The 25,209-nt window shown below is 40.7% G+C and overlaps 1 protein-coding gene and 1 pseudogene across 2 annotated transcripts in view; both read left to right on the forward strand.

Annotated features, from left to right (window-relative positions):
- Positions 1–24,863, forward strand: part of rassf5 (Ras association domain family member 5) — a 130,281-nt gene extending 105,418 nt beyond the window's left edge. For both annotated transcript variants that reach the window (XM_080209972.1, XM_080209973.1), the window contains 4 exons: positions 1,107–1,214; positions 4,189–4,486; positions 13,156–13,271; positions 18,597–24,863. In XM_080209972.1, the coding sequence (XP_080066098.1) occupies positions 1,107–1,214; positions 4,189–4,486; positions 13,156–13,271; positions 18,597–18,746 (672 nt within the window). In that variant the 3' untranslated portion in view covers positions 18,747–24,863. The remainder of the gene's footprint in view (positions 1–1,106; positions 1,215–4,188; positions 4,487–13,155; positions 13,272–18,596) is intronic.
- On the forward strand, positions 22,868–23,075 carry LOC145357184 (U2 spliceosomal RNA; annotated as a pseudogene).
- Positions 24,864–25,209: the final 346 nt, after the last annotated feature.

Consider the following 25,209-nt stretch of genomic DNA (forward strand, 5'->3'; position numbering starts at 1 on the left):
GCAGCTGTGGCCACTTTGGGGGCAGGCTATGCAAAGAGGGATTTTACAGTTTTGGGGCGAGCACGGCCGGAAGATCCCACCTTTCGACTTCAAGTAGTGCTGCTAACCACTTTGATATTTTTATCTCTGCAGCAGCCAGTAAAAATCATTTGGCTACTGACCTAATATACTAACCTTAAGTATGGGAAGCCATATATGGTGAAATCCATGCCACAGTCCGGTACAAACATTGCCTTAGGACAACTGTAGGTTTTTTTTTTGCTTTAATTACACCTTGGATTCATTTAACAATGGATGGGATTTTCTGGCCATGCTCGCTCCAAGGCTGGAAGTTCCCACCTAAGGTCAATAGACCTTTTGCATGACACACCCCCACCTGCTATGATTCCCATGGCGGGTAGGGAAATTTTGTTTTATTCATGGGATGGCCTGTACCCAATTTGAAAGCATTGGTCCCACTGCCTAGTTTGCCAGGTCCAATTTTTTTTAAATGTTTCAAATGGATGCACAAGGTATCCATTTGGCCCTAGCATATGTTAGGAAGGGGTCAAACACCTATTTTCAAATCTTGCCAAGAACACAGCAGATGTCAGCCTGGCTGCATTCAACCTAACCAGGTCCATATGCAGTCTAATTTGCAGTCCTTGAAGGAACTACTGGAGGCTGCAACCAAAAGATGTAACTTGGTTTTTTTAAAAAAACTTTATTTGAGGATGAACAGAACAACCAACATATGCTGTTTTACTTTTTATACACATGCACAACATTGCTGACGTTGTACCAATGTTCTACTCCTTGTATAAGTTACGTACTCGCTAAATTGTGAATATTGTAAAGTTGGTTACATTTTAGAATGGTCAGCATGCTGGCCACAATAAATCTTGTGGGTCTACCTCACACATTGATATAACAGGCCTTAATATTGTTCTGGCATTGGACGTGGAAGAAATTGTAACTTCACTTACATTTGGCTCTGCTAAGTATAATCATGGATCTTAAATTTGTTCTTTAAGTCTTTTTACATTTTCTGCAATTTTCTTTAGGATTTAAGTGGGTATAATACATCTTGATAATTAGGAAATTAAAAGCTTTCTTTTATGTTTTAGAATGTGGCAACAAAAGAAGAAAAACCCAAGGTTTACACAGAAAAAGAAATTAAACAAAAAATTGAAGAATACAATGAAAAGGCTAAAAACTGCTTGGGAATGCGTTTGGTAAGGATTCAATTTGAGCGAAATATTATAGAAAACACAAATAATCATTGAATACAATGTTTCTCAAACCGCACTGTTTTTCAAGCAACACTGTTTAATTTCCCATGAAAATTCTGATATGAAGCAAAACTGCAATCCTAATTCAACAACTGTTTTCCTCTCAGTGATGCTCACTTAAGGTGAGTCAACATAGAAGTAAGTTGGGCGGCATGGTAGCACAGTAGTTAGCACTGCTGCTTCACAGCTCCAGGGACCTGGGTTCAATTCCTGGCTTGGGTCACTGTCTCTGTGGAGTTTGCACATTCTCCTTGTGTCTGCATGGGTTTCCTCCTGGTGCTCTGGTTTCCTCCCACAGTCCAAAGATGTGCGGGTTAGGTTGATAGGCCATGCTAAAATTGCCCCTTAGTGTCCTGAGATCCGTACGTTAGAGGGAATAATGGGTAAATGTGTTGGGATATGGGGGTAGGGCCTCGATGGGATTGTGGTTGGTGCAAACTCGATGGGCCAGATGGCTTCTTTCTGCACTCTGGGGTTTCTATGATATTGTAGCACTGGCAACTAGGATAAATACATACCAGAGTGTCCCATATTTTGATGTCAAATGAACACTATCCTTTCTATTTAACACCAGACTTTGAGCTGCCGTTCAAACTGGTAAATCTGTATGAGTAGATATAACTGTTTGCAACATGACTAAATCATGCATCCCAACCAGATCCTTTTTTCTTCTTCCTTGGGATGCGGGCATTGCTGGGAAGGCCATCATTTTTTGCACATCCCTAACTGCTCTTGAGAAGGTGGTGATGAACCACTTTCTGAAACCTTTCGTTCATCAACAATCAATCACATTGTCATGGATCAGGAATCACATATAGGCCAGATTAGGCAGATTTCCTTCCTGGAAGGACATTAGTGAACCGGACAGGTTTTTATAGCAATCGGTGGTAAGTTTTGTGGCATCATTACTGTGACTACCTTTCAATTCTAGACATTTTTAAAAATAAATCAATTTAAATTCCACCAGCTTCTGTGATGAGATTTGGACCCATGGGACACCTGGATTAGATGTCCACTGATGTCTACTATTCCATCTCTCCCAATTTTATTCAAAGCTTATAAGTATCTGTAGGCATATACTTGGCATTCATGACATACAAATGTACACCTGTGCAGTAGCATTTTATTGCGAGCTACACTCCTACCCCATCTGTGGAAGGTTTAGCCACGCAGGTGTATTTCAGTTTTATTTTGCATTTTAGATAACAGTGAATTGCATCTCACCACTATGGTGCAATATGTTAGACCTTCAACATACCACATTGTTTCTGTCCACATAGCATAAGTATGCTGGTAATATACAAAAAAAGAGCAGCATAAATTGTGTAATGCTGTTCCATTGAGATAGCCACACCAGTAAAAAAATGCAAAGAGTAGTAACTTGCAGCACAATTTATGTAGTTCACTTCAAAGGGCACTTTCACCTTGGTAATTTTTCAAACGCTCCATCACTTTTTCTTTTTATCTTGTGTTTGCATTTTAAAGAATTCTCCCGTTAGTGCTGCACTATACAAAACTGCATTATAAGTTAAATTCCCTTCACAGTTGAGACAGAGTTGAAGAATTCGAGTTATGTTATTGCTTTCAACACTTGATTTTTAAAGATGTAACATTTTATAGTTAACATTTGCATGAATTCTGAATACTCAAATATCTTTGATCACAAGCCTCAATTCTTTAAACGTTGCTAAAGGAGAGGTCCATCATGCTAATGCTGAAAAATAGATTTTAAAGTCGATCATTCCAGCTCCCATTGCTGACTGAATGAACTTGGACACTCATGCATTTTTAGAATCCTGTGGAAGCTGGAGCAATATATGTTTATCTTAAAGCATACATTTAGAGTCATAGAGATTTACAACATGGAATGTCCTTTGGCCCAACTTGTCCGTGCTGCCAAGTTTTTACCATTAAGCTAGTTCCAATTACCTGTGTTTGGCCCATATCCTCTATACCCATATAATTGTCTAAATGATTTTTAAAAGGCAAAATTGTACCCGCCTCTGGTACAGCCTCTGACACTTCATTCCAGACACTTACCACTCTGCATGAAAAAAAACTGCCTCACTGAACCCTTTAGTATCTCTCCCCTCTCATCTTAAACTCATGCCCTCTAGATTTAGGCTCTCCTACCTTTGGGAAAAGATGTTGACTACCTACTTTATCTATGCCCTTTGTTTTATAAATTAATTCCTGTTGAATACACCTTTTTATATAATATAAACATCTGTGATTGACTGCTTTAACGAATGAGAATAATCCACTATGATAGCCTTTGACATGCTTGCACAACTTTGTTATTGTCATATTTGTTAGTTGCTACAGTAACTCGTTTATAATACTTTATTGAACAAAACAAATTGTAAAGTTACCAATTCATTTAATCTTTAATTAGAAACCCCAAATGCATGCAGAAAATATAACAATCCAATTGTAAACATGACCATGTAAGTTAATAATAGATACGTGATTAGCATTAACTACAAAATCTAAAATCTGCTTTTACCCATGACGTTAAATGCCAGTATAATTAGTAGTAGATACAGTTTTATTGCCTGTGAACCTTGGAGCTAGTTCTAACAATGGTGCCTGCAGGAACATGATTATTTATTATAATGTTGTGGGTGCCTCTTTGTCTCTTTCCTTCTAACTTTTAAAACTTGGAGGGGATAAAATTTTCTGTTTCTCTACATAGTGTTCTAGGAAAATCTTTCTCATGGTGTCACAAAAGTTTAGACGTTTCAGTTTTGTCTCAATCAACTGCAAACAAAGGGTGTGTTGGCTTATATCACTATCATAGGAACCGAGTTTGTGGAGATCATGAAAAATTTATTTTACACTCTGAAAGCACATATAATTTAGCAGCTTATGAAACAGCATTTTCTTTTAAATTCTCAATGTTAATGCTATTTTTCAGAATCAGGATGGCACGTACACTGGGTTCATCAAAGTTCATCTCAAACTACGCCGCCCTGTCACTGTCCCAGCAGGCATCCGGCCACAGTCAATCTATGATGTGTTGAAGGAAGTGAATCCGGCAGAAATCACCAACAAACGTACATCATTTTACCTGCCTCTGGATGCAATTAAACAGCTTCACATCAGTAGTGTAACCACTGTTAATGAAGTGATCACAGGCCTGCTAAAAAAGTTCATGGTGATCGATAATCCTCAAAAATTTGCTCTCTTCTACCAGACAAACGAAGGCGATAATGGTAATTTAACAATTTGATGTGTTTTGTTTCAAAACATGTAAAATAAATTATGCACTGTTCAGGTTCCTTCCCCTTACTGTTGGGTAAGGGGAAGGAAGAATGTGGTTGAAAAGTTTCTCACCAATTTCAAAATGTGGCAGTTGCTTAATACTAGAGAAAGAAACTGCTTTAAAAAAGTCTTCATATGGACAGAATCTTCTGGTTCTGCATGAAGTCAAAAATCAGAATGAACTTTTAAAATTATGTTCTGGACTTTGAAGCAAAACTGTTATGGGCATGTTAGGAGGGTAGGCATGTCACCCATGTGTCAGTCTATTGGAACGCCTCTCTGGGCAATGAGCATCGTAGAGAGGTTTGTCTAAAGCTATGTTCTGAGAGTTTTAAATTTGGTTTTAAATTAGGATTTTGAAGGTGGTTACTGGGACTCAGTGAACTGTCACAGTCAGAGGAGGGAGTTGGATCTGGTAGGGTATATTATGTATGATATGGCAGGTAGTAATTGCCAGGCTGCTCAGTTCCAGAGGGAAACTTGGGACAAGCTGTCACAACGATTTGCAATTTGCTTTTTATGTGAGACAGTATCTATACTGAAATCAAAAGCACAAATTTCAAACCGCTTTTGGAGATTGTAAATAGATTCATAAAGGTTTTCAGCATGGAAACAGGCATTTCAGCCCAACTTGTCCATGCCACCCTTTTTTAAAATCTCTAAGCTAATCCCAATTGCCTGCATTTGGCTCATATCCCTCTTTACCCATCATACCCATGTAACTATCTAAATGCTTTTTAAAAGACAAAATTGTGCCTGCTTCTACTACTACCTCTGGCAGCTTATTCCAGAAACTCACCACCCTCTGTGAAAAAATTGTCCCTCTGGACACTTTTGTATCTCTCCCCTCTCACCTTAAACCTGTGCCCTCTAGTTTTAGATTCCCCTATCTTTGGGAAAAGATATTAACTATCTAGCTGATCTGTGCCCCTCGTTATTTTATAGACCTCTATAAGATTGCCTCTGAGTCTCTATGCTCCAGAGAGAAAAATCCCAGTATATCCAGCTTCTTCTTATAACTCAATTCATCAAGTCCCGGTAGCATCCTAGTAAATCTTTTCTGCACTCCTTCTAGTTTAATAATATCCTTCCTATAATAAGGTGACCAGAACTATACATGGTAATCCAAGTGTGGCTTTACCAATGTCTTGTACAATTTGAACAGGACATTCCAACTCCTGTATTCAATGTTCTGACCGATGAAACCAAGCATGCCAAATGCCTTCTTCATCACTCGGTCCACTTGTGATTCCACTTTCAAGGAGCTATGAACATGTACCCCTAGATCTCTTTGTTCTATAATTCTCCTCAATGCGCTACCATTAACTGAGTAAGTCCTGTCCTGGTTCAATCTACCAAAATGCATCACATCACATTTGTCCAAATTAAACCCCATCTGCCATTCATCAGCCCACTGGCCCAATTGATCAAGATCCCTTTGTATTTGGAGATAATTTTCTTCACTGTCCACTGTGCCACTAATCTTAGTGTCATCTGCAAACTTACTGACCATTCCTCCTATATTCTCATCCAAATCATTAATATAAATGACAAATAACAATGGACCCAGCACTGACCCCTGAGGCACGCTGCTGGTCACAGGCCTCCAGTTTGGAAAACAAATCTCTACAGCCACCCAACAGAAGCTAATTTTGTATCCATTTAAATACTCACCCTGGGTTCCATGAGATTTAACCTTATGCAACAACCTACCTTTGACAAGGTACCACATGGTACCTTAAATGTTATATTTAAACATCTATTTAAAAAGAAATTTTAAATACACAACATTACATTTATGCAATTATTTTACACATTTTTTTAAAAGGTCACTGCATAATTTAACTCTGGAGCTAAACCCCCCCCCCCCCCTTTCAGGCAACAATCTCGTATGTTCTCCACAAAAATTACCACAAACATCGACTGATAACTACAGGGCCTTTGAGGGTAGTTGCAGACTGCTTCTTCACAGGTTTGTTTCAGTACACGTGCTCTTTAGGATCTTATGACCTCTATACAGCGTTTTACAGCCTTCAATCTCTCTTTGTCTGGTTATATGTTTTTCCCTTTTCATCTTTAAATCTATTGTTTTTACATCCTTTTGGAAGTTCCCTTTCCCAGAACTTGAAGATCATTCATACTTTTTATGGCTCCTACTTCTGGGTAAAAATAAACTTAATACTTTGCTTTATGATCTTTACCAGTTGTACATTTTTCTTTTGAAGTACAATAGTTAAACTTTAAGTCACTGCCTTTGTCTTCCTTATGCAAATATCTATTCATGCTGTTTACTGTTACTATAACAATAAGATGTAGAAGCAGAATTAGGCTATTTGGCCCATCATTCAATGAGATCATGACTGATCTGATATGACAACCCTCAACTCCACTTTCATGCCTTAATCTCAGGAGGGTGAAGGCAGGAAACCCTCCTGGGTTACCTTACTGATTAAACATCTATTTATCTCAGCCTTTGAATACACTTAATGACCCACCATCTACAAACCTCTTTTTGGTAAAGAATTCCACAGATTCACTATCCTCTGATAGAAGAAATCTCTCTTCATCTCTGTCTTAAATGGATGATCCCTCTACTCTGGTCCTAGACTCTCCCACAAGGATAAACAACCTCTTTACCCTATCAAGTCCCTAGAGAATCATACATGTCTCAATAAGGTCACCTGTCATTCTTTTAAATGCCAGTGAGTACAGGCCCAACTTACTCAACCTCTTCTCATAAGGAAATCCTTTCATACCCAGGATCAACCTCGTGAACCTTCTCTGCTTGACAATAATGTGTATTTCTAAATGCTCTGCTATTGCATTCTTTATGGTGAATTCCAATATCATAGCCCTGCTTATCTCCATTTTAGAATACTTGCTTTCACACCTTATCCCTTTTGATGTGTTTAACTTCAGTCTAACTAAATTAGTCACACCCCTCACCTGCACAAACACAAGCCTATTTCACAGTGCATTATTGTGATATTAGGAAAGTATTGAAAAATATATTTTCATCACGGGTGGAAGTGCTAGACTTATGATGGAGCAGTGGATGATCTCATGGGGTGGAGTAGGGACAGGCTGAGGGAGGTCAGATTCAGGAGGGTCATGGGCACATGAACAATAGGGATAACAGGAATGGCAAAATAAATAGTATTTGGGTCTTCGATAATGGGGGAAGTTTGGTTATAGGAAGGGGAGGAATGACAAGGCAGTGATTGTGGAGAGAGAGGGAGGAAGTTTAGTGGGCAACCAGAGGAGCGTAGAAAGTACGTGACATGCCAGAAAACCTCTCTCTCAATACTGAAGGTTATTGTGCAGTTTGTAAAAACTCTTATGAGAGGAGCGGTCCCTGGGTAGGAGGAGTTAATGCCTAGTATTGTTTATAGCCTAGTGCAAGGGCACCCCATTAGTCCACTCCAAGAGAAATCAAGCTCTGCTGAATTCTGGACTTGAGGTTTCAATGCCCAATAAACCAGTATTGTTCCATGACAAATGGGTTGTATACCAGCAGGAATCCATCAAGGTCTGGAGCTGTTATTCATTCTGTGATTTGGAAGGTGACGCTGTCAGAAGCAGGGACGGAGGGAGGTGGATCCCTCCCTCCAAGGGGCACAAATGGTGGACAGCAGCTAACTTCAAACTTTCATCCTAACTGCTAACTGATCTGACAACGGCTTCTGTGGGTCTTCCAATGTTGCTAGAACAGTGGCCAGGATTCTCTCAAAAATTCTAAGTCCCCAGTTCGTATGGACGCAGGAGTAACTCCCTTGGGTTTTTTGTGCATGATTTTCAGATTGAATCTCTGCCATTCTGAGCACTGCAAAGTGCCCTAGCAGGATTCCCTCTGAAAATCACATTGAATAGGTCAGCAGCATTGAGCTCAATCGCTGGGCAGCCCCACGACATCCCATTGCCGGCTGTGTGTTGTTTTCTGGCATGGACCTGATTACTCTTTCAAAAAAAAACTTGGAGCTGGAGAGATGCGGAGGCTGTGGTGCCCAGAGGGAAGGTTGTGAAATGGCCTCTGCTAGAGTAGCAAAGTAGGTGGGAGAATTGCCCTCCATGTCTTTATGGACTCTTGAAGGTAATTGAGGGAAGCAGTCACTGCCTCCGCCCTGTGTTTGTCTGCATTAGTGGGCATGCAGACGAATTTCATGACGGTGCATCTTCCTCAAGTGGGATTAGGGCTGGATCTGTGGCCAGTCTCCTTTTGTGGGCTCCCCCTTTTTCTTGCTGATACCTGGAATGGAAGAAAAGACTTTGTGGGCAGCCTCCCTTATTAAAGCCATATGTTACTTAGTCAGTGCATGTAGAATCATAGAATCCCCATAGTGCGGAAGGAGGTGATATAGCCCATTGGGTCTGCACTGACCACAATCCCACCCAGCTCTATCCCCATAACCCCATGTATTTACCCTAGCTAGTCCCCCTGATACTAAGGGGCAGTTTAGCACTGTCAATCCATCTAACCCGCACATCTTTGGACTGTGGGAGGAAACCGGAGCACCTGGAGGAAACCCATCCAGATTCCGCACAGACAGTGACCCAAGCCAGGAATCGAACCCAGGTCCCTGGTGCTGTGCGGCAGCATGCTTACCACTGTGCCACCACCGTGCATTGGTGAGGCCGCAGCTGGAGTACTGTGTGCAGTTTTGGGCGCCGCACCTGCGCAAGGATATTTTGGCCTTGGAGGGAGTGCAGAGGAGGTTTACTCGGCTGATACCGGAGTTGAGGGGGTTGAGCTATGAGGAGAGGCTGAATAAACTAGGCTTGTACTCGTTAGAGTTTAGAAGAATGAGGGGAGATCTCATTGAGACGTATAAGATGATGAATGGGATGGATAGGATAGAGGTGGAAAGACTCTTCCCGCTCAAAAAAGACAGTAGGACTAGGGGGCACAGCCTCAAGATAAAGGGGGGGCAGTTCAGAACGGAGTTGAGGAGGAACTTCTTCACTCAAAGGGTGGTGAATCTCTGGAATTCTCTGCCCGTTGAAGTGGTGGAGGCTGCCTCGCTAAATATTTTTAAGAAGCGGGTTGATGGGTTTTTGATAAGAGAGGGGATTAAGGGTTATGGGGAGAGGGCGGGAAAGTGGAACTGAGCCACGACAGATCAGCCATGATCTTATTGAATGGCGGGGCAGGCTCGAAGGGCCAGATGGCCTACTCCTGCTCCTATTTCTTATGTTCTTATGTTCTTATGTTCTTATGAATTATGGATCAAAAGTCATGGGTCAGATGGTCAGTGCATAACTAACCATTGTGGCACCGTGCCATTCCACACTTCTTATCCCTTTGCACATATGAGAACCAGAGAATTCCTTGCTGATGCATATGTAATGAGCTGAACACTGCAAGATCGTGTGTGATCAGATCAGCTGGCCTGGTGTCTCCTACTCTGCTCTTCCCAACAGCGGCCACCCCCCCCCCCACCCCCCCCCGCCCCCAAAACCCTAACTAATGGACATCACTGTCACTCCCGTGCCCAGCCTATAACTTGCCTTTATAATCCATTTTCATATTATTGCTTCTGATACAAAGCCAGTTTTTAATTGAAGATTTTAACATATCCAGTAGATGCTTTTCACAAAATAAAATATTTCTGACTTGTTAATAGGAACAAAAGAAAAGTAGAATTCTGGTCAGCTTTCAGTTTTAGAATATTAATGGCTCTTGAAGTTTCAGGGCCAACATGAGACTCTCCAACATAAAAAGCACTATAGCATTCCATTACAGGTAAGGGAGAAAGGGGCCCAACATCTTGAGGCACTCTCTAAGCACTTGTCAACTTTTTTGAAAAAATAAATGATGACAGCTGCAAGATTGGGAAACCACTCCACAGGACAACCTGTGGCTGCAGCTATGGTCAAGTAAGAAGTGGGAATGCCCTCAAAGTCAGCCTGGACTTCTGCCCTCCGCCCCAATCTGCTATCTGGTTACTACCTCCAGGCAGCTGTCACGCTCCTGAAGCAACAGGGGGTCTGGAGGTAAACTTAAAAAAAATCCAGTTCACTGCTGATCATTTGCTTTAATTGCCCTTTAAATTATCTTAACCTACCCACACTGCTCCATTCCTATCCCCCCATATTGGGGCAAAAACCCTGATGTCTAAAAAAAAACTTGGTGAGCTTCAAGCCAGGAACCACCTCCATGGCGTTCGTGGGCATTGCTGGAAAGGCCAGCATTTATTGCCCATCCCTAGCCCCATTGTTGTAGATCTGGTTTCACATGGCCTAGTGGTATTATTACTAGACTATTAATCCAGAAACTCAGCTAATGTTCTGGGGACCTGACTTCAAATCCTGCCATAGCAAATGGTGGGATTTGAATTTGATTTTAAAAAAGAAATCTGAAATTATGAGTCTACTGATGACCATGAAACTATTGTTGATTTTTGGGAAAAAAGCCATCTGGTTCACGAGTGTCGTTTAGGGAAGGAAATCTGCTGTCCTTACCTGGTTTGGCCTATGTGACTCCAGAACCACAGCATTGTGGTTGACTCTCAACTGTCCTCCAAGGGCAACTAGGGATCAGCAAAAAATGTTGGTCAGCCAGCAGCACCCATGTTCCATAAATGAATAAAAATAAATCATATAGTCAGTCCATGCATATGCCCTAAAGGGTAGATGGGTTTTTACTTCAATTGACAATGGTTCATGGTCATTCTTAAACGTTTAATTTCAGATTATTTTTATTGAATTCAAATTTCACCATCTGTCATGGTGGGATTTGAATTCGGGTCCCCTGGGTCTCTGGATTACTCATCCAGCTACACTATTGCCTCTCATGAATGGAATATAGTGTACAAATTAGCTACGAGGCTAAAAAGGGACAGTTGGAGTCTCCATCCCAGGTCAAAATTGTGAAATTGCGCTGGTTTGGTAAAGCTCTTCAAATTGCGATAGTTTTCTTGTGCAAACAGTAGTTTTCAATTTTTTTGTTATAAAAGAAATGAAAAATATTTACTAAAACTACTTCTTACTTAGCCAATTGAAATCAAACAATTAAATGGCCCAGTTTACAAATGATATTTAAAATCGGGTTTAAATCACAAAAGGTTAGCATGCAGGTGCAGCAAGTAGTTGGGAAAGCAAATGGAATGTTAGCCTTTTATTGCAAGGTGGAAGGAGTTAAAAAGGGAAGTCTTGCTACAGCTGTCCAGGCATGAGACGCCACTGGGAGTACTGTGTATGGATTTAATGTCCTTACTTGAAGGATATGCTTGCATTGGAAGCAGTTCAGTGAAGATTCATTGGATTGATTCCCAGGATGAAGGAACGATTGAGCCTGATGGACCTATACTCATTGATGTTTAGGAAAACGGCAGGTATTTTACTGAAGCATGTAAGATTCTGAAGTCTTGACATGGTAGAAGCTGAAAGGATGTTGCCCCTTATTGGGAATCTAGAACCAGGGAGCACAGTTTCAAAATAATTAGTCTCCCATTTAAAACCGAAATTCAGAGAATGTTCTCTCAGGGTCATTAGTCTTTGAAATTCTCTTCCCCAAAGAGCAGTCATTGGCTGGGTCATTGACTATATTTAACTCAGAGTTAGACTAATTTTTGATCATCAGGGGAGTTGAAGGTTATGGGGTTCAGGCAGGAAACAAAAGCCACAATCAGATCAGCCGCAAAATTAGCGAATGATGGAGAATACTTAATGGGCTGAATGATTTACTCCTATTTCTTAATGAAATTGTGATCTTCGAGTCCTCATGGATGGAGGCCTCTTCACCATCATTAAAGATGCTTATTTTTGCTGGTAACCCATTTTCAGTTGTATTAATTAAAACTACATCTGGTTATCATTCTTAAATACTTGATGAATTATATTTTTATGGGGGAAAAGAAACTATTACTCTGCCTTAATTGCAGTAGTAATGAAGTAGTAATCACTCCCTTATGAAGGAGCAGTGCTCCAAAAGCTCATAGAATAGAATCATACAATCCTACAGTGCAGAAGGAAGCCATTCGGCCCATCGAGTCTGCACTGACCACAATCCCACTCAGGCCCTATCCCCATAACCCCATGCATTTACCCTAGCTAGTCCCCCTGACACTAAGGGGCAATTTAGCATGGGCAACCAGTACAGCTTTGGACTGTGGGAGAAAACCCACGCAAACAAAGGAAGAATGTGAAAACCACACAGACCCAAGCGGGGAATCAAACCTGGGCCCTTGTGAGGCAGGAGTGCTAACCACTGTGCCGCTCTGCCACTCTAAATAAACCTGTTGGAGTTTAACCTGATGTTGTGAGACGTTTTATTGTGCAGTAATCCACTGGAAGATTTTGCATTTGCAATTATGCAAATTATTTTAGCAGAAATATGAACCCCAGTATAGCCTAGCCTAAGCAACAATTTGGGTGTGGTTTCCACATTGCACTCAAAATAGAAACTCTACACTCTGATGTTTAGACATTCAAATTAGGAGTAGGCCATTCTGCCCCCTCCCCCCACCCCAGTCTTTTACATCTGATCTTTGAATTGTTATATAGGTAGGCAGCAAGTGCTTTGAGGGTTCGTAATTATGTTGATATCTGTGAATGAACTGGTATAATAGAAAGGACTTGATGATTATAATCAGTACACCCATTTTTTTGTTTCCTTTGTTAGTGCACCTGCAGAAACTTAAAGAAAATGAGAATCCTCTTTTAATCCGTCTTTTGGCTGGCCCAGACACAAATGTCTCAAATTTTGCATTGAAGGAGAATGAGACTGGTGAAGTTGAGGTATTTTTTTTTTTGAATTGATAAGTTTGCAGAAATATATATGTTATTATGTTGTATGGTTTTTCTTAAGCAACGCAGAAGCTGTTCATTGTTTCATATTATCATAAATGGTTGAACTGCAAAGTAATTTATTGGATTGTCTTTCTAGCATTATATGCTTACAATGCTCCTATGTATTCAGAAGAAACCTGAATATAGGATCGTCCTATGCAGCATTATATTAGCAAAGCAAACTGTTGCAAGATGCAGTTTGAAAGAGAGTTGTATTTACCTAGAAAAACGACATGACTAGTGCCCAACAACTGCTCCTTACTCAAGACCCAAATTGACAGAGAACAACTTCCTGCAAATTAAAGGTGTGGCTTTGGATACCTGCATGAGTCCCAGTTATACCTGTCTTTTTGTGGGATATGTGGAACATTCTTTGTTCCAGTCTTACTCTGGTCCTCTCCCACAACTGTTCCTCTGATGCATTAATAACTATATCAGTACAGCTTCATCCCATCATCTTGACCTGGAACAAAAATGATTGATTTTGTTTCCAGTTTCCACCCCTCTGTCTCCTTCATATAGTCTATCTCTGACACTTCCCTTCCATGACCTCTGTCTTTATTTATAATGATAGACTGACCACCAGTCTCCATTACAAATACTCCTCACATCCCACTTCCTGTAAGGACTCCATCCCATTCTCCCAGTTTCTCTACCTCCGTTGCATCTATTCCAATGATGCCACCTTTTAAAGCAGAGCTTCAAAATGTCCACCCTTTTCCTTAACTGAAGATTCCATCCCATGTGATACCGGAGTTGAAGGGGTTGAGCTATGAGGAGAGGCTGAATAAACTAGGCTTGTACTCGTTAGAGTTTAGAAGAATGAGGGGAGATCTCATTGAGACATATAAGATGATGAATGGGATAGATAGGATAGAGGTGGAGAGACTCTTCCCACTCAGAAAGGACAGTAGGACTAGGGGGCACAGCCTCAAGATAAACGGGGGGACAGTTTAGAAAGGAGTTGAGGAGGAACTTCTTCACTCAAAGGGTGGTGAATCTCTGGAATTCTCTGCCCGTTGAAGTGCTGGAGGCTGCCTCACTAAATATTTTTAAGACGCGGGTTGATGGGTTTTTGATAAGCGAGGGGAATGATAAGCGAGGGGGTTATGGGGAGAGGGCGGGAATGTGGAACTGAGACACGACAGATCAGCCATGATCTTATTGAATGGCGGGGCAGGCTCGAAGGGCTAGATGGCCTACTCCTGCTCCTATTTCTTATGTTCTTATGTTATGTTCTTATGTTCCTCAACTGTGTCCGACCTTTCTCCTGCAACTCTCCGTTTCCCACGCCCCCTTTCTCCTTCCTCCCAGAACCAGCAAAGGATCCCTCTAGTCCTCACCACCCCATCGGCCTCCACATTCAAAGGATTGTCCTCTGCCATTTCTGGCAACCCCAACATGATGCCACCACTAAATATATCTTCCCCTCACTACTCCTGTCAGCATTCCACAGGGACCACTCTGTCTCTGACATTCAGGTCGACTCCTCCATTGTTCAGAACCCTTCCTATGCCACCTTGCCATATAATTGAAGAAAGTACAGTACTGCCCCTTAACTCCCCCCTGCTCACTGTCCAAGGACTCAAGTAGCTCTTTCAGATGATACAGCATTTCATTTGCACTTCCTTCAACTTGGTTTACTGCATTTGCGGCTCCCAGTTACACTGAGGAGACTAAACGAAGGCTGGGTGACTGCTTTGCGGAGCACCTTCACTCAGCCTGCAAGCATGCCCCAACCTTCTCATTGCTTTCCATTTCAGCTCAGCACTTTGCTTTTGTGCCCACATGTTCCTCATTGGCTTGCTGCAATGCTCCAATGATGCTCAATGCAAACTGGAGGACAATACCTCATCCTCTGATTAGGGGTGGTGTTGGGTATGCCAGGGAGCTTAAAAAAAAGACTAACAAACTACAAAAAAAGGTGTGTGCATTGGTGGGGATGAGGTGGAAGGAGTGGTTTAGGATGAAGGAGGCACGTTACAGCCTTCTGGATTCAACAACTTTACCACCTCACCCCTCCCCATATGGCCACATGTCACAGGCTGTTCAGTTACTCCCATTAACATTTTGCCACTATTGGCATTCCTCAGCCCTTTAATGGCACCATTAACATTTTCCCTTTTTCTTATGTCCAGGACAAATCTGGATCTCCTATTATATCAAGCTCCTTCACCTCCTTTCCAACTGTATAATTCTTCTGATCTATAGAAAGGTCAAACGTTAACCCTGTTTGTCTCTACAGATGCTATCAAACCTGCTGAGTTTATCCAGCATTTTCACCAGCAATATTTTGCTTTTATTTAGTGAATAATGTGTTACAATCCACATAAACAAATAAATAACTTTTTATAGAGTGGTGAATTTTCCAGTGGGATATGAAGAGGATCAAATAACAAGACTTTTCCTGCAACACTGAAATCAACAGACTAAACTTTACACTAAATTATACAAGAGGTATTCCCCAGTAACTACTTAACATAATCTGGGCACAATTCCGATCCAATTTGGAAAACTGTTCTCAGGCACCTCCATATGGACTTAGCCTGAAAAAAAACATGAGTTTGAATGGTGCTGTGGGCGGGGCTTATTTCGCCTGAAACTGCAGCTCCAATTGGAGATTTGAACTGCACGTGCGCGGTGAAAAAAATTTGAAAAATGCTCCACTGTCACACTGCTCCCAGGCCACAAAAACCAGATAAAGCAGCCTTGGAGCAATGACCCTCACAGACATCACCCCACCTCCACAAAATAACTGTCTGCCTTATCTATTCCCCCCCCCCCCCCCCAATCGATCATGATCCTCTGTTCTGTTTTCCCCCACCAATCCCCTACAGAATAGCAGCAGACCCCCGCTCTGCACTCCCTCCTTCTCCCTCCCCCCCCCGCCCCCCTCCATTGATTGCCTACATAGTGGCAGCGACCACCCCTTGATTTCCCCCTCACCAGAGAATGATTGGACCTCCTCCCTGCCCACCAGAGAATGATTGGGCCGCCCTTCTCCTCCCCGTTCCAGAGATGCATCTGATCCACCTTCTCCCCCCTTACCCACCCCCCCATCCCCACCCACCAGAGATTGATTGATTGCCCTCCTCCCCACCAGAGATACATCTGTCCCTCCCCCCTCACCAGAGAACAATCTGGCCTCCCCCCACCCCTGGCTTCCAGAGATACATCTGACCTGCCTTCCCTCCTCCTCCTCCTCCCCCCCCACCACCACCTAGATAACAATTGGGCCTCCCTCCTCTCTCCACCCACCACCCCCTCCCCCCTCACCACCACTCACCAGAGAATGACCCGGCCTGCCTTCCCTGCCCCCAACTGATCTGAGTCAGAGAGCTGTTGGAAGCTCTGAACTTCTCTTCAGAAGCTGGAGCACCTGAAACAGACCTTTGCCGAGTATATCTGTTTTGTGCTGAATCCGGACGTGGGAATGTGATGGTAAAGGGGGATATGCTGGTAAAGTTGAGCGGGCAACCCATTAATTCAATTTAAATACATGCAAATGCATTTAAATCACTGTTGCAACTATTTAGGGCATGGTTCGGATCACGGCCAGTAGCGGGCCTTGGTGATGTGGGCATGTGTGCTTATCGCCTCATGCCCGACTTCACCAAGCTTCCATGCCTTTTTTGGGTGCTATGCAATGGTAAAATCTGGCCCAAAGTGCCCTTCATTCAATTATCCCAGCATACTTGAATGGATTTCCAGCAGCAAGACACCCACTTCCAACTGGTGACTCTTTGGTCTTCAACTTTCTATAACAAGCTTTGTCTATTCAAACAGCGATTCTGTCCTCAGTGGTGAGGACAGAACCCCAGAAATCCAATGGCAGTTTTTTCTTCTCTGCGTGGCAGATCTGCACCTGTTATGGGTTTTCTTTTTAGAATCTTGGCCTGACTGTGACTTTGTCTCCATGTAGCAAGGTCAGTTGTTTCTCTCTTTGTGTCCAGGTGTTAATGCTCACACTTGGCTTTCAATATGGTTTGACCTGGTCCCAGCTTCAACAACTCTGAAGAAGCTTGACACTGTCCAGGACCAAGCAGCTTGCTTGATTGGCACCCCAGCCACAAACATTTACTCCCTCCACAATCAGTGCACAATAGCAGCAGTGTGCATCATCTACAGGATGCACTGCACAAACTCACCTAAGCCCTTAAACAGCATCTTCCAAACCCATGAGTGCTACCATTTAGAAGGGCAAGGGCAGAAGACACATGGGGAGTTCCCCTTTGAGCTACTCTCCATCCTTAATTAGAAATATATTGCTGTTTCTTCACTTGTTGGGTCAAAAATCCTGGAACTTACTCCCTAGCATCACTGGATTGTATCTATACCACATGGAGTGTGAGGTTCAAGAAGGCAGCTCACCACCATCACCTTGAATCAGAGATAGTCAATAAATGTTGGCTTAGCCAGCAACACCCACATCCCATGAATTAATGTGAAGAAAAATTGGGGTAGCAAAAAACGTTACTTGAAGAGTACAACATTTTTAACATCCAGTTTAAATTTAATTAATAAAAAGAGGACATGTAGAATTTGACATAGTTTTAACATACTGGTTACTGCATTTAATGTAGAATACGTATCTGAACTCCCTCGTGAAATCAGGAGTCAGCACAGTTGTGGTTGACACTAACAATCTAGGCAATAAAGGAATTGGGTGGAATACCAGAAGGACAGCTGTACCTTGGCAACAATACCCCATGAAAAGTTAGCTCCTTCAGCAGTAAAAAGAAGAAACATAAAAAAATTCCTTTTGTTAGAAGTAATTCTTTATTATCAGCTGTTTAAATTGCTAACATTTATGCACCTCCAATATCTGCATGATAATGGATCCCTGTACGTTAATTACAATATCAGACCATTTTCAACTTTGACAGTGGCGTAAAATAAACAATATCAGATTAGCCAACCATTAAACACTGTGTCCAATTTTCCTTTCCATGTGTACTCACCTGATAAAGGAGCAGCACTCCAAAAACTCTTGCTGCCAAATAAACCTGTTCTAATTTAACTTGGTGTTGTGAGACTCCTTACTAGGCTCACCCCAGTCCAATGCCAGCATCTCCATCTCATGGCCTTATCATTGGTATTAATGGAAAGAAATTTGGTGGAATGTTTAAGTGACAAATTCAATATCGCCCTTTTTCATTGCTGCCCATGTTTAAATCATCACCAATGGTTGTAAATATTCAGATTGTATTTTATTTACAAATTAATATTTTAGAGCAAAATACTAAATTTCTAGGACTTTTTTCATTCCTACAGTGGGATGCATTTAGTGTGCCGGAATTGCAAAATTTCCTCATTATATTGGAGAAAGAGGAAAAGGAACGGATCCAACAAGTGCAGCAGAAATATGTCACTTTTCGTCAAAAGCTGGAGCAGACCTTGAAGGCTGTTGGGAAACCTGGATAACTGGAATGCAGACACACCAAAAAATAAGCATAAGACTATCTTTAAATGTTGCTCAGGATATGTGGGCAGGATTATCTCAAGGGACAAGTGCAACAACGAGGCAACGACAAATGTTGCTTTTAAAACTAGAAGTGCAGAGCTGGTGCCAGGATTTAGAAATATTGCTGCCCCTATGGAGCTACCACTCTGGTTTGACCAAAAACAGCTGCTTTTCGTAATGTTTTAAATTACGCTGGTTATTCTGCAATGCACCAAATCACAATTTGGGGCTTGAGGAGAAGTGTCTGTTTAAAGCAGGTGGTTGCTTTGTGCATGTAAGACAAAAAAATCTTTAATTCTTATCCTCTTTGTCAGAAATTCTCCAACTGTTGCATGTCTGGGTGCTGAATGTAATTGCATAGAATGCCATCATGTTATTATTAGTCTAAGAACATATGCAGCTTTCCTAATTGGGTAGTTTTAAAGAGAGCTATATTAAACAATAATCTGAAATGATGAACTATATTAATGAAGCACCTATGTGATATCTCTTTAAAAATAACATTGGAAGAAGATTTACATTATTTAGCATTTATAATGTAATGAAATCCTTCACAAACACACGGTTCAAAATTCTACTGTAAATGGTAGAAAATGTCCTTTTGAGGAAGTTCAATCATCTATCCTGTTACCGTTGCTGTTTCAAATTGTCTGGAAATGGCTTTGCTTATTTTACTCTTATGGCCTGATCATATCTTTCATGGGGCAGTGTGCCTTTCTGTTTCCTTTACTTATTTCTGTACTATCTCCTTTTTCATTGCAGTTCATTTTAACTTAGCCACTACTTAGATTCAGGATGATGCAGTGAGTTGGTAGATGAATTGGAATTTTATGCCCTCTCCCCATCACATGTTGGGGGTCAGGAGGGAGGAGGAGAAACCCTATATCTACCCTAAGTCCATAGTGGGATGGCCACCCCCACCCCCCTTATCAATCACCTCTGGCCTAGGATCCAGCAATGATCTGAGCCCTTTGAAGGGGATCATACTGGCAGGAGCCACCACTGCCATAATGGAACTGCTATTCAATTGAGTTCTGGTCTCTGATTGAACAACACCTCTGAGGGCCAGTGTCGCCAGAGGAAGGTTCACATCTGGCCTGTCAAGTACCTGAATAGAGAGCCTCCACAGGATTCCGCCCATCATCTTGTATCAGTTTTAGAATCTGGATTTGAAGTCAGCCCAGACTCTTGAGCTAGCCTCCTCCCGTCTTGACAGATTTTGTGTGGTGAATTCAGACATTTACTACTGATGAGGTACTAACTCTGCAATCTGTCTCAAAAGCCAAAAGGATAACTGGTGTAGAAAATGCAATTCTCACTTGGAAGAAGTAAGTGAAGTAGACTAAAGTATTTTGTGGGGCAGAGTGAAGGTATATCTTTCAAATCTGAGGATTTAGTTGGTCAACAACAACAAATTGCATTTATTTGTACCTTTAACATAGCAAACCCTCCCAAGGCACTTAACAGAAGCATAACGCAAAATAGATTCTGAGCCAGAAAGCGAAAGATTGGGAGGGGCGGTCTACAGCTAGGTTTTAAGAAGCAGAGATAGATGGGTTTAGTGAGAGAATTTCCAGTGCAGATGGCCTGTAATAGACAAAAACCCCAATGGTGAGGGGATGCATAAGAACAGGAAATTTGAGTGTCTTTATGACTGAAGATTTATTTTAATGATAGAATAAGATAAATCCATGCGATTTAAACACCAGGATAAGCATATTATATTTGAAAATTTTCAGTGAGTACAAATGTCCCCTTTTATTCATTTAAGGGATAATTAGGAGTTGCCCTTGAACTGAATAGCTTGTTAGGCACTTCAGAGGACATTTTAAAACCACATTGGTGTGGGTATGGAGTCCCATTTAGGCCAAACTGGTTAAGGACAGCATATTTCCTTCCCTAAATGACATTAGTGAACCAGATGGGCTTTTACAAAATTGACGAAGTTTTCAAGGTCATTGTTTAACTTTTAATTCCAGATTTCCAAATTCAAATTTCAACATCTGCAGTGGCAGGGTTGCAAACCAGGTCTTCTGAGCATTGCTCTGATCTCTGGATTATTAGTTCAATAATAATACCACTCTGCCATTGCTCCTATTCTATAATGGGATAACTTGATTCAGAATGCATTGATGAGATTAAAAGATAATCATGGCATTTAGTTCCTCACATCTGTTCCATGCATGTCTTTGACTGCACAATAAAAAATGTTAAACTTAATGGCTGGAATTTTACTGCAGCTCACAGAACGGAATTCGCCGTTGGCCTCAGGTGGGATTTTATGAGCCTTGCTGGAATAAGGTAGTAAAATACCAGCCAATATCTTTGGAGATGTTTGCCTAGGTGCTTCTTACTAAATTTCTTCACTCCTAAGTGACTTAATATTTTCTTTTGCATATGGCTTGGTATGGTGTAATATGAAAGTTTACTAAAAATATTCATAAAATTGAGTTACTTCAGTGTTATGCATTATGACACTTCATTTACGCTTTCAATTATTAAATTCACCTTGGGTAGCAGCACAAAACAGGTGATAATAGCACATTTTGTAATCCATCCAATTTTTTTGGAGTGAACAGAAAATTGGGTGGAATGTAAAATGAGCTGCCAATATGCTATCACCTATCTTTCAATCCTACCCAAGAATTTCATGCCCCATATAAACATTTAGCAGAATAGAAAATACTTCTGTTTACCTTAATCATGTTGCTTTGACACAGTGAAAGATCAAGGACAGATACAGTGCCATGAATGCTGACTTCAGATCATTTCATTGAAGCACATCCTAAAGCCAAACCGAATTACCCAATCAGTTTGTTGAGCCAATTTAGCAAAAACCTCTTGCATCACTTTGTTTGCTTTAAGTTCTCCCCATTGTTTCACTTTTTGAAGGCGAGAGAGGAAATCCTAACAGTTTAGAGTAGAACATTTAGGCAGTACTGTTCCTGAAACTGAGTCATTTCTATTCCATTTGAAAGTGCGTAAGCTTGCGCTGAATTTTGAATGTGTTTGCAATTTAAAGAAGAACATAAGAAACAGGAGCAGGAGTAGACCATCTAGCCCTTCGAGCCTGCCCCGCCATTCAATAAGATCATGGCTGATCTGAAATGGATCAGTTCCACTTTCCTGCTTTCTCCCCATAACCCTTAATTCCCCTGTCTATCAGAAACCTATCAACCCGTGACTTAAATATATTTAGCGAGGTAGCCTCCACCACTTCAACAGGCAGAGAATTCCAGAGATTCACCACCCTTTGAGTGAAGAAGTTCCTCAACTCCGATCTAAACTGCACCCCCCTTATCTTGAGGCTGTGTCCTCTAGTCCTGCTATCCTTTCTAAGTGGGAAGAATCTCTCTACCTCTACCCTATCTATCCCCTTCATTATCTTATATGTCTCTATAAGATCCCCCTCGGCCTTCTAAACTCTAACAAGTACAGACCCAGTCTATTTAGTCTCTCTTTATAGGCTAACCCCCTCATCTCCGGTATCAGCCTAGTGAACCTTCTATGTTTTAGTTAGAAAAAAAGATTCTTATCCTGATGATAATGAAGTTTTCTTCCAGCTTTTTTGTCAAACAATCCCAAAGCATTCTGAGAAAGGCAAATACAGAAGAGTCTGCTTTAATCTGGTGCCATTGTATAGTAGTTTATTACACAGGCCACCAAAATGGGATACTATCTTATTCAAGATTTTGCACTAAGATTGTGCTTTCTGAAACCACCCGAAAATCTTTTTAGCAGGCTCATGTTGCAAATGGAAGTTTCTGAAGACTTCTGTTTCACCTCTTCCTGTACAGTTTCTTCAATTCATTTTGCAGTTTAAATACCTAATTTATTTCCTCTTTGTAAAATCTCTCTTTTAATAGATTTCTGGACTCAAAATTTTGACAAAATTTAGCTGAGTCTTTTACATATCCACTTTCAGCCAGAATGTTCAAACCTTTAAGTGACCTCTTTAATAACATATTCATACAGGTTAGACTTGAAAGGCTATCAAAGGATACCACAAGCTAAAAATGCATTTCTTTTGTACAAGATCCAGTCCTGTTGGCCAGTAGTTGGAAAAAAAATGACTTAACATTCAGCTTCTCAGCCTTTTGGCTAAGACCAAGTGTTGGATCAAACCCAAGATGGGGTTCAATGCCTTATCATGTCAGCTTGACTCCCTGTGGGGACCATGAATTGGATTCTGTTTGAATTTGTTTTTTTGGCGCAAGCAAAGAGTTGGATTTGGGTTTGCCCAGTCCACTCTGAGCATTGGCTTTGTAACCAAGAATAGAGTAATACATTTTTAAAAATTGGTCATCTGTTGCTTACTATTCAAAGATAAGCAGGGAGTTCTCCCATTATCCTGGCCAATGTTTGTCTCCCAGCTGACAAACTACAAAAAATAGATTAACTGGTTATACTTCTTACTACTCTCAGCTTCAGGATCTTGTTGTGCACTAAATAGCTATCACAAATGCTTACAAAATAGTAGTCACCATACTTCAAAAAAAATTCATTTGACATAAAGCGCTTTGTGATATTTTGGGATGTAAAATGTACACATGAATTCACGTTCTTTCTTTTTGAATCAGTGTTCAAGGAATAGTTAAATATTGTAGAGAGGTTATTAATGGACTACTGGTTATGGATGCTGAAAGTTTGCCTGCATACTGAAGACAAATGGTAGTAATTATGATATTGGAATACTTCTGCAGTAGAGCCTCAAGATGAAGGGCACTGATGTTCAATATTTTTGCAAAATATCCTATCTTACTGCAGGCAGTTCTGTTTTATTTGACAGTTTCACGTTAATACAATTACTGCAATTAAAAATGACAAGAATGAACCATTATCCTTGTGTGTCGGAGGAAATACAGATGTGAATATTGTGCTTTTTAATTTATTTTATTTTATAAACTTGCCATCCAGAACAAATCTGCTGTATGATCCTGCAGAATATTGCATCTATCCCATATGAATTAGTAATGATGATATACCTGGTTTATCAATTAACAGAAGTATTTGACATTCTGTTTTAAGATCCATTACTGAAATGAGCAGAAATGATTTCTTATAACCCCAAAATTTCTTTAGCAAATCTTTAACTACAGAGAAAAATTGATTTTTTTTTTAAATTTCAGGGTGTATCACTGGAGTCTTGATCATATGTTGTAGGATTGATTAAACCTATCCAAAAGAGTTTTGCAACAAATATTACAACCCTTGTGATCAATTTAAAAAAGGAACATTTCCTTTATTCTAATTGTTGCATAATTTGGGTTTGTCTAACCCAAAACCAGGATAGTACTAGTTAATAAAACGTTAAATTGTCACGAAACCTGTCCATTGAATTTCTGCAATCTGATTCAGTCAAATGGGGATTTGATTTACCTGATGGCATTGGATAGCATTTCTTTTGTAATATTTTTATATGTGAGGAGGTAAACCAAAACAGTGTTGTTTCAAAAAAAATTGGCCCTGATTCTACTTTCGCGCTTGACAAGTAAACACTTTTGTGAGTGAATCTTGTCTCCGTTGCTGAAGATTTGCACTTGAACAAGTATGATGTGTTGCACTCATAAATTTGATGTCAGTGGGCACCATTTGTGTCGCATCGCTTTTTTTGTTGTTAATATGTTTATTATGCAGACTTGCTTCCAGGAGCTGTCACCTAAACCAGCAAGATCCTTTTCAACATTAAACAAAATCTCCAGACAAAAGGACATGACCGCAATAGCACAATTGCCCAGGAATGCAATATTTTATTTCTATCCTAATCATTTGATTTATACAAGAGAGTTGAATGGCACAGGATTTACTTTCATATTCTTCCCTGAAGCACAGCATTGAGAACACCGCTGACGATAAAATATATAGGCAGGAATGGAAATAGCCATTTTAATATTTATATTTGCAATGATTAATAAAGTGCTACATTGAATTCTGTTCACATGCAGACATTGTGATTAGTAAAACGCGAATAGTTGAATATGGAATCAGGCCCACTTTTTCATTACAAAGTATATTGTAAAGAATGGAAGGTTTCACAACTATTGTGTTTTATGACTTTTTTCTTTCAATAAATCTGAAAAAAAATTGATCGATATATCCATGAAGTGTTTTTATTTTAGCAGTCAGCCTAGCCTTTTTCTATGACAAAGAGGCCAGCTTGTTGGTTTAAGGATTTCCATAGCAGAATTACGTTAAGATATCTGATCTGTGGAGAGATAGCTAATCTCAGCCTTGAACTAAAAGAGGGGGGCAGGAAAATCCAATTTCCTTGTTTTTGATTGCACATAATTCTAGTGGAAAGTGAAAATTGTAGATTTTGAGTGATGGGATTGGGTCCAGCTGCATCCATAACCACCTCGCCTGCATTCATTTATTTTCTAGTTTACTCATTAAGAATGGTCAGCTCAGCAAGAGGGCTGCTAG

This window comes from Carcharhinus amblyrhynchos, chromosome 22 (assembly GCF_965287045.1).
Source record: "Carcharhinus amblyrhynchos chromosome 22, sCarAmb.v2.hapA, whole genome shotgun sequence".
Classification (NCBI taxonomy): domain Eukaryota; kingdom Metazoa; phylum Chordata; class Chondrichthyes; order Carcharhiniformes; family Carcharhinidae; genus Carcharhinus; species Carcharhinus amblyrhynchos.